The sequence below is a fragment of the Apostichopus japonicus genome, chromosome 1 (genome assembly GCF_037975245.1).
Source record: "Apostichopus japonicus isolate 1M-3 chromosome 1, ASM3797524v1, whole genome shotgun sequence".
NCBI classification, from domain to species: domain Eukaryota; kingdom Metazoa; phylum Echinodermata; class Holothuroidea; order Aspidochirotida; family Stichopodidae; genus Apostichopus; species Apostichopus japonicus.
Window position 1 is genome coordinate 19,133,087 of NC_092561.1, and position 11,011 is coordinate 19,144,097.

Below are 11,011 nucleotides of genomic sequence, written 5' to 3' on the forward strand. Positions count from 1 at the left end.
AAACTTAATGATTCATTTTATGAAGACTTTCTATAGATGTAAGACAGTCACCTGATCTACCTTGCAGTAGCTTTCCCTTCACGTTCATTACTATTAATTGGAAAGATGACAACATTGTTTAAAACACGTTGAAAGGGTAGAATGAGTGAAGAAATTGATGATCATTTAGTCCTTCACCGCCAATGCTATTCAACTTCAGTTTTTATTCCATCTCATACCCATGTATCATGTTACCTTAGTTGATATTCATTAATACAACGTTAACCATGCATACACCTCTACTGTGTGCTTTTTAACTGCGATGAGTGAATTTAAACAGCACTGCATTAGTATAGCGGATAGGACGAGATACCTGCGTTATTGAGTTATAACACCCACTTTCCGTGTAACTTTAAGGGTGTGAAGACTCGCGCAAAAAGAAACGTCTAATGCCGGTAATCTGACCTAGTTTCGAATGAGGTGTAACAGAAGTGTTAAATACCACCCTCGATCCCAGAAAATTCACACACAGCTTGCTACCATCGGTAATTAGACACTAGTGTACAGTCAGTACATACAGCTGCGGTCAATACCCACAGCACAGTATACAAATGATACAGCGATGGGCATCTCAGGCCCAGCTAAAGATAACAAGGTATCACGTTTCATTACTGTCTGCATTTTGTAGCGACACGAAGAAAACGTCACTTGCAAGCAACAGAACGTTGTAACTTTTACAGATGGCCGCACTCGGTTTGGGGCGAGTCTTCAATGCCTTTAACTTAACCAGGGTGAGTACGTTTACGCACGCTGATGCATCGTATAGCGGATGGAATAACTTACGTTTTTTGCATAAGTTTATTCAATTTCTTTATTGAGCAGGGGTACACTTGGAGGCTTGAAGAGGCTTAACAGCTGCATCAGTGCAACATCAAAGCTATAAGTGGAGGCTTCAAGAGGCTTAACAACTGCATCAGCATTGGGGTACAACTGTAGGCTTAAAGAGGTTCAACGACTGAATTATTACAATACCAGGGGTACAACTGGGGGCTTTAATTGGCTTAACAACACCATCATTACAGTATTAGGGGTACAGCTGGATCTCAAAAATATAAATCAAATTGTAGAACTCTTATCACAGTGTGTGTTACCAATTGTTACCAATTGCATTAAAAGAAAAACGAAATCATAAGATTAACACTACAATTAATATTTAATAACACCATAACCCATATAAACTTAAAATACAGTAAAATACATTAAAGAGTAAAAAGTCAGTCACATCCTTTAAGAAGTGGCTATGTAAGGGTACTAACTTCTACTAAATTATACTTCTATATAATTACTACATATGCAATGAACATTTAATTTGTATTTATGTATATGTCTTGACATATTTTTTTGTTCTTTCTTCAGGGAGTCTTCTACACTGTTAAAGGGTGTGAAGACTCGCGCAAAAGAACGTCCAATGCCGGTAATCTGACCTAGTTTCGAATAAGGTGTAACATAAGTGTTAGACACCACCATCGGTCCCGGGAAATACACACACAGTTTGCTACCATCGGTAATTAGACACTATAGTGTACAGTCAGTACATACAGCTGCGGTTAATACCCACAGTGTACACACAATACAGCGATGGACATCTCAGGTCCAGCTAAAGATAACAAGGTATCACAATTCATTACTGTACTGCCTTCATTTTGTAGCGACACGAACAAAACGTCACTTGCAAGCAACGGAAAGTTAACTTTTTCAGATGGCCGCACGCAGCTTGGGGCGAGCCTTCAATGCCTTTAAGCTTTTATTAGCTTCATGGGAGACTTCCCTTCACTTTGTACTTTTGTGGAAAAAACAAATACATAAATGAAAAACTGATAACTTCACCTATATACAAGACATCAATCCTTACATAGTCCCGTAACCGTCCTTCCTCGCCACCACCCTGCTCACCGTCTTCGCAAAATGAACAAAAATGTTGAACACAGGACATATACTTTAAGAAATGTGTATCGTATCACGTTACTCCTGTATGATCTCAGCTACTTTTAAAGTCCCCATATTCCCGTATTTGAAAGACTTAGTATATAGTTATACATGTGGCGAAGAGCGTGTCCATGCGGCTGTTCTGCCTCACTCAATATGATAGCAAAGACCTGTTGATAATATGCCTCAGATTTGAATATTATTATACATTTTTTTTTTACTGCAGCAGGAAATTGAAGCAGATTTCATCTCCCCCATTAACCTACTTTAATTTATAACCGAGACTGGTGATCCCAGTAATGCGCTCTTTTTCAAGAAAGTTGCTCACGAAATAAAATATCTCAGATATGAAAAGTGATATATGCTAGTTTTTTTTTTCTGAAGAGGAAGTGGAGTTTGCAATAAAACGCAGAGAAAATAAGGATAATGTACAAATGCATCACCGCACGTTTGCAAAACAAGATGACTCTATGGACGGCCAATTCTTCATTTATTGTTTTGAAACAAACTCACAATTCATGTTCATTTTCTTGATTTCGTTAACACGTTAGCCAACGATCTTTCTATTTCCTGTGCTCTCGGGAGTCCAATTTTAAACTGAATATAACTGTACCATCATGAGTTGTAAATTTATCTTTATTCATATAGAGTCTTACGGTTTTCGCCAATCGTTATCATAGGTATGTCCGATGCTACCTCCGTCTCTTGCGGATGTTTTCGCTGACATTTCAGAACTTTCTTCTGCGACGTTATCCATCATCTCGTAAAGATCATCATCTGCATTTGGACATGACCGAGAAATAGTAAGAGGCTTCGGCTGAGATGTATGGCCATCTTCTTTGATGTCTTCTCTGTGGTTCAACTTCGCTGCCTGTCCCACGGTGGTTCCTCTGAGTAATTGTATTGCTTTATTTGCATTAACTAGCCGGTACTGCATAAAACCCAAAATCATTAGAATAACCAGAAGAATCACCATAATCGATGATACGGCAATAATAAAAGGCAATGAAGAAGAAATCTCTTCTCCTCCGTTATTTGTGTCTGACTCTCCTGTGATATAAGGTTGCCAAGATCTTGTGGTTAAGATCTCTTGGGTTGACTCTTTCACAGACACGCTGATATTGATGGAAAGCGAACTATGCGGACTCAACGGTCGACAAATGAAAGTACCCGCCGATACCAGCCCTTGGACTGTCAGATACTCTGTCTCCGTTTGTCTGAAGTAGTCCCATCCAGAGTTTACGAACACTTCCGATGACGTGCTTGGAGTAAATATCCAGTCATAACGCCAAACCGGAGGATCAGCACCAATGGTAGGACAGCGAAGTACCAATGTATCCCCTAGCATGGTTTCAGCAGTCAATGTAGCATTAGGATCTAGCCGAGGAGGACACGCGAAACTGCTAGGAGACAAGGAGGTAATAGATAAACCTTGTAATGTTAGGGGTGAGGCACATCTGGGTAGGCTACAACTGTATAACTCGTCGAACCTGTAGCAATTTGGAGAAATGTTTCGTAGGATTGCACTCCGAAAAGATGAGTGGTTATAAGCAAGCCACCTTAGTGAACAGTCACAATTCAATGGATTATTTTCCAAATTGATGGACGATGAAATTGAATTTCTGGTCTCGTTGAGGAATAATTCTTCCTCGCTAGCCACAACTTCAATCAAATTGTAACTAACATCCAACCAAAAATAACGTGTTGTCATATCAAGTAAACAGCGAAGGCAGATAGTCGAGAACGATAGAATGTTATTATTCCTCAAGTCAATTGATACAGAGCGTGAATGAAAATTAAATGCGTCGTGATGTATGTAACTGATCCTGTTGTTTTGTAACTGTAGTAAAAAGAAATATAAGTCGTCATTCAGATTTACTGCATGAGCTAAAACCTCCGTGATATCGTTGTCACTGGCGTAAAGTCGTAAATATCTATATGTTGTTTGCCAAGATTTGATTTTCAAAAAGTTGGATGGAAACGATTTAAGTCTATTGAACGACAAATCGAATTTAATATTGACAGAGACGTTCGACACGTATGTTCCCAACGAGCTGTTGATATGATTGTGTCGTAAGTCGATGTTTAGCGTACTATATGGGGACGACACTGGCACATCGTTTCAGTTGACTATACTGATATTGTTGCCAGAATAATCCAATGTGGAATAAGTGGACGACAGTCTACACCAGTGTTACCAGAGTTAGCGTTTTTACACTAGATCTAGCGTTTTTAGTCATTTGTGGGGTTCTAGCGCACGTTTTTTCTAATTTTGGTAATTCTACCGTTTTTTGCCTAAAACTAGTTAAATTTGCCAAAAATTGACCACTTTTCAGATTTTTTAGACAAAATTCTTACTTGGAGACCCATCCAAATTTATTTTGAGTATTTTTGCCCAATCTTCGGAATTTCCTACCGAGAATTTCCATATTTTTTAAAAATTTTCTGGGTCAGACTATTACTCAAATCAACTATTCAAAATCTATTTTGTGATCGGTGACCATTCATCCTACGCATCTGTGCTAAATTGACTCCAAACAACACGAATGTTAGGGAAACTACCATTTAGCGTTTTCTAGGGTTTTATTTTCGCAAATTTAGCGTTTTTTCGTCAACTGTCGCTGGTAACGCTGGTCTACACGAGAACATCGAAGTCAAACCGAGGCCACCGCAGTCTAAAGAATCACTGCTACAACGACAAAGATCAGGACAAGGCTCACATTCTAGACATGAAACTGAACTGACCACCAAGGTTAAAATAACGAAAAACTGACTTTTTCGATCCATATTTGGTTCCCAAATTATCAGTAGCAGCGCCGAGGGATTCGATAAAACTAACTTGATTCAGTCACGCAGCTATGATTGGTGAAGATGGTTGTTGCAGTAAGTAGTCACAAATGGGTTAGGATTGTATTGCGACATGTGTATAGTCACTTTAGGCTAATGTTGGTATTATGCAGTCACTTCAACCATGGAGGTAAACCTTCATGCTTCAACGATCGTAGGGTATGGTAGTCACTGACAAAGAGGACCAGAACTTACACACCACCATTCAAGATTAGTACTAGTTTGTAACAATAGCTTGTATATATTACGTAACTATTTCAAGTAGCTTCATTCACCTTAGCCATGCACGCAAATAAGACATAATTTTTACGTTTGATGAATGTTTGAATATTGTAAGAGTCTTAGCTGGATCATTTATACCCTAGTTAATGGTTAAATTTTCCAATTTGGTGCAAAATTCATCGAGATAGATCAGTTTGAGAAGTTTAATTCCGATCCTAACTTTCAAATCGTGCCGATCCCTGAACGTAGGGCCTACATTAGGCAGTAATCAGTGGTCCATTTTTGTTTAAGTTCGTGACGCACATCGGATATGGACGTGAAAACGTGTCTCAATTCATATAAAGCTTTCACAGGGCAACAATTTGGCATTTAACTCGCAATTATGGATTTTAATTAATTCGTAAATATTTACAAAATGCTTGTTCACAGGAGTGATGAGGAACGTGTTTGTTTTATACTACCGTCACTTTTTCGCGAAATATATAACTTAGAAGCTACTGTAGTCTGTACAGTATAGTGTAAAACCGACATGGCGTTCGTAGTAACTACCAGCAAGTCAGTTTCTACGGGAGATGAAAACGCCTTGAAATGCTACATATGGGTCATTCCGTGTTAAATCACGGATGGCTGATGGCTGTTGCTGCACCCTCTCCAAAAATTCCCATTTTTTTTGTATGATTGGACCACCATGAAATAAGCATATTCTGAAAATTTTAGTTACATTGCTTTACAATTGGCCGATTTATCACACTTTGAAATTGCGCAATTTGTCGCCGCCATGACATTTTGGCATTTTCTTGACCTTTGAGGTCTCATTTTTCAGCAATTAAAGATTCTAGTACCTTTCTATTTCAGATGCCTAAAGAATCTATCCCATAGAACAGGAAAATAAAAAATTAGGCTACAAAAATATTGTCTTGTGGGTTTAGGTCAACTTTAAAGTGTCAAAATATTCGATTTTTGTACTTTTCACTAAAAAATGTGCTATTTTTAGGGATGAATTGCTCCTAAAACATTGCTTCAGGGTACTTGATTTTTTCAGAGGTTATTATGTCTAGTAGAAACATTACAAAATAATGATAACAATGCTTCCTATGATGTGTTTGCAAGTTGTGAAACTTTAAAGTTGCTATTTCATGCTGCGATTCAGCATGAGGTAGGGGTTTTGATGCCACTTTTTTAACAAAGTAACCATGTTAGAGCTGTCAGGGTTTTATACTTTAATTATAGGTATAAAGTTCTTACACCCAAAAAAAAATTCAGGGTTCTAGCTGTTCTCAATATTAATTTATGAAGTTGTTGAGCTGCTCCGATGTACAAAAGAGGTCGTCTTTGACGGCCAATAACTCAAAACGCGTCATGTTGAAAAAATCTGATAATTTTTTCTGGAAGAGATATAGTACCACCTGCTTGAACAAACAATTTCAGGAGGGTGTTTTGCCTTATTTTTAAATGAAAAAATCCTCAAAGTTTGGGATTTTTACATAAAACGTTTTTGCCTGTTTTGATGTTCCATGTGTTATGAGCGTGAGTATTGTACTGTACTTCAAGGTCATTCAATTCAATACCGTGCAGTTTTTAATTTCATATAAAAAAATACTATTTACAATGTACTTGTCTGCTCCAGGTTGAATTCATTTAATTAGAAGACTTACAAAATGAATTTCAACCATTACATACATATGTATGTACAGTGAGTACAGTACATACACTGTACTAGGTGTATGTGTACGGAGTGCCATGAGTGCCAGAAGACTATGTTTAAACCTAACACTAATATACACACTGTACATATACACCCAGTACATTGTATGTACTGTACACACTGTATACACATGTATGTACTGGTTGAAATTCATTTTATTCTAAAGTCTTCTAATTCAACCAATTGTATATGAAATGACTCAGCCATACAGTTTCCTTAAGGAATTCAAAGACACTTATGTTGCCATACTGCAGTGTGGGGGGGGGGGGCATATTCAGCCCAGTTAAATATAAAGAAAGCCGATACTCATAGCTGGTACAGCAACTAATGGTCATGTCCTACAACCGTGCATCAGTAGTTACTGTACTTTGTGTTCGTAACACGGTAACATGTGTTGTAGGTGGCACTGTAATAACTGCAAAGATGTTGAAAGTATTGAAGACTCGCCCCAAACCGTGTGCCGCGCTCTGAACAAGTTAACTTTCCGTTGTTTGCAAATGAGGTTTTCTTCTTGTAGCTGCAAAAATGCAGACATTAATTAAACGTGATTCCTTGTTATCTGTTATCTAGACCTGAGATGTCTATCGCTGCTATGTACACTGTGTTGTGGGTATTGACCGTTGCTGTATGTATTGACTGTACACCAGTGTCTAATTACCGGCGGTAGCAAGCTGTGTGTGTATTTTCTGGAATCAATGGTGGTGTCTAACAAACTCTGTTACACCTCATTAGAAACTAGGTCACATTACCGACGGTAGCAAGCTGTGTGTGTATTTTCTGGAATCGATGGTGGTGTCTAACAAACTCTGTTACACCTCATTCGAAACTAGGTCACATTACCGGCATAAGACGTTTCTTTGAGCGCGAGTCTTCATACCCTTTAAGATTACTGTACTAGCTATGAGTATCGGGTGGTTTAAGTAACTCGGAAGCATGAAATCATCGTAGGACTTATAGGTTTACACAAAAACCGTGCATAAGAAGAAACCTCAATTATGAACAACAAAGAGAACATTCAATATCGCATATATATCGCCACTATATCGTGCCGATCATCATACGTATACACAACTTTAATTCTTCACATAAATAAAAATAAAATAAAGGTAAGCAGAGGGTGTGTATATGTCTCTACTACACATCTCGTTGATCATCCTACGTACACTACATTAATTATGCAAGTAAATGAATAATAAAGATAATTAAAATAAGTAGTAGGTGTCTATGCCTTCATTAGACATCTTGTTATCCTCCTTTTGTGTTATTCTAGGGTATATGCATCATAGAGAGATTGCGGGCGCATCTGGAGTTATTTTGTCCTGTAATCAACGCATCTACTGCAAAGACAGTGAAAGTATGAACTACCACACCAGGCGGCATCCGAGCAACACGGATAGGGTCCGGTTTTATCACAGATGGCTTCTTGGCCGTTTGGCGCAATGAAACCATGGAGACACCTACCGTCAAGTCGATATGGTTCCGCTGTGTAGAAAATAATTAAGTAATAATAATTAAGTTAATAATTAAGTTATTAAATGAAAGATATACATTAACTTACTAAATAAACGTTATGAATAATGCCTTGAATCTGAGTGGTGTAGGCCATAAGTGTATATAAATACACACATTAAGTTTTTCTCATTGGGTTAAACTCAATGCAAATGGGTAAGGGGAGGGGGGTTGAATATGAATGAAAATAGCTCTTTGAGATATGGCATTAGCCTGATTTGTAGACAGTGAAATGATATATAAATGACTGTATGAATCACATTGGGAAGAAGTACAATTACATAACGAAAATACACTGGAAACACTATTACTTTCATTATGTCTTTGATCATTATAGAATATATTCTGTGAGCTCCTTTATTTCCCTTATGGCAACCCTGAAGAAAATACCCAGTTTGAATTGGTCCATGTGAGTGTATGTCTACTCGACTGTTCCCTCGCTGAAATATAATTAAGTTAACATTTGTATTTGGTACCATATAATAACAATAAACTTTTCTAATACAAAGAGATTGTAGAACGCAGATCGACAGGCACGAATGAAGGATGTTCCTTCTTAGAAAATGTATTGGCCGCCGTTGTGATTGGCTCTTCGTAGCTAGTTGTGAATAGTAATACTTTGTGGGTGCGTTGTGATTCGTCCAATCGACACTTCGTATACAGTATATTCCATTAAAGTAGCCTCCCATAATTGTTTATCAATTACGCAGAGTTTTGCTGCGTTATGAATTATCATTCGAATCTTAAAGGATCTGATCATAATTTTATATTTAAGATTAACAGCCGTGAATCATTTAAGGCTCGATTTCTCTCCAATTCGTGACTGAAACCAAAACACTGATTAAATAATCCGACAATAACTCTGTCTGTGTACAGAGTACTTGCGTATTTGAGGATAACGGGCTTGTCCTTTTGAAGGAGTGTCGTATAAATGACTTTAACTGGAGCAGTCTTTTCTGACACAATTTAATCGCATTAGAGATGTGCGTATGTGTACATGTGTCTGAGTGTGGTATTAACAAACATATAACCGCAAACCGAAATTCTTCCTATTAATAAGAGATCAATACTCAGTTCGGTCTCCCCTTTATCCATCCTTCATTCTCCAACTCCCAACACCCAACCCCACCACTACCACTACCACCCACCCTGCTTCCACCTTTCATGAGGGTGTCGAAAGCCCTATAATTTATCAATATCTTACCTGTACATTGTTCTCCGTCCCATGAGTAATCTGTTATGCATGGGCAATCATAGGAACCATAAGTGTTGACGCAAACTGTATTCGGTATGTCACAGCTAGTGTTACTCTCGCACTCATCAATGTCTAATACAAAGGGATAAACATTAATATATAGATGTATGGATGTATGGTTGGATGTATGCATGGATGGGTGGATGCGTGGGTGGGTGATTAGGTCGGTGGATGGATGGATGGACGGATGGACGGATGGTAAGCAATATTTACAACAGGATACATATCTCATAAACATAATTGTAACATATTGCTATGAAAACTTTTAAAACAAATATATTTAATTTGGTAATTTAACCGAACCTTCCCTTTATAATGAGACAACCCCAACATTATTAAACAAATCAAGATTATTGTGCAAGTTATCAGAGAGGCAATTCGAGGGTTAACATTACATTGTCCTGGGTACAAGTTTTCACAATTTTCAAAATTATTACAATTATTACATCGGTCAAGTATATGCAATAAGGAATGTGGTTATGAGTTGACAGAGGCATCCAACGAGAAAGATTCACTTTGAGGTTAGGTTGTTGCCTCTTAAGGACACTTAGTTTCACTAATAAGTCGTCAGAGCTATCACAAATTAAAACAAATTACCAAAAGGAACAAAAAACTTAGCAGTATATAAATATAAAAGAGTTAACTAACTACAGACAACTTACAAATAGAAACATTTATGATAATAACTTACCTTGGCATAAAGACCCTGTATTGTAATAACCGGAAGAGCATTCACATGTGTACGATCCCGCTGTATTCACGCAGTAGTTCTCAACCTGATTACAGTCGTGCTGGTTTAGCTCACATTCGTCAATATCTGAAAGTTATTAATATATTCGAAAACTTAAGACTTTGGTTTATAAAAACTAAAAACATAATTAGCAAAAGTGATAAATATTTAGCAATAGATAACAATTCTACGGTTAACCAACTACAGACAACGAAAATGGATATAATTATGCTATTCAGTTACCTTCGCATAACGACCCTGTATTGTAATAACCCGAAGAGCATTGACATGTGTAAGATCCCGCTGTATTCACGCAGTAGTTCTCAACCAGAGTACAGTCGTGCTGGTTAAGCTCACATTCGTCAATATCTGAAAGTTATTAATATATTCGAAAACTTAAACCTTTGGTTTATAAAAACTAAAAACATAACTAGCACAAGTGATCAATAATTAGCAATATATAACAATTCTACGGTTAACTAACTACAGACAACGAAAATGGATATAATTATGCTATTCAGTTACCTTCGCATAATGACCCTGTATTGTAATAACCGGAAGAGCATTCACATGTGTACGATCCCGCTGTATTCACGCAGAAGTTCTCAACTTGATTACAGTCGTGCTGGTTTAGCTCACATTCGTCAATATCTGAAAGTTAGTAATTACATTCGAAAAAAGGGAAACATAGGTATATGAAAGCCTTAAACATAATTAGCAAAAGTGGCAAACAATTAGCAGTAGTTAATAATGCTAGGATAAAAACTAACTACAGACA

The 11,011-nt window shown here is 37.4% G+C and overlaps 1 protein-coding gene across 1 annotated transcript in view; it reads right to left on the reverse strand.

The window, feature by feature from the left end:
* Positions 1-8,015: 8,015 nt before the first annotated feature.
* LOC139970225 (uncharacterized) overlaps positions 8,016-11,011 on the reverse strand; it is a 31,745-nt gene continuing 28,749 nt past the window's right edge. Inside the window, exons 11-15 of the mRNA XM_071975867.1 lie at positions 10,759-10,884; positions 10,477-10,602; positions 10,195-10,320; positions 9,453-9,575; positions 8,016-8,221 (exon numbers count right to left, since the gene is read on the reverse strand). Of these exons, the coding sequence (XP_071831968.1) occupies positions 8,049-8,221; positions 9,453-9,575; positions 10,195-10,320; positions 10,477-10,602; positions 10,759-10,884 (674 nt within the window). The 3' untranslated portion in view covers positions 8,016-8,048. The remainder of the gene's footprint in view (positions 8,222-9,452; positions 9,576-10,194; positions 10,321-10,476; positions 10,603-10,758; positions 10,885-11,011) is intronic.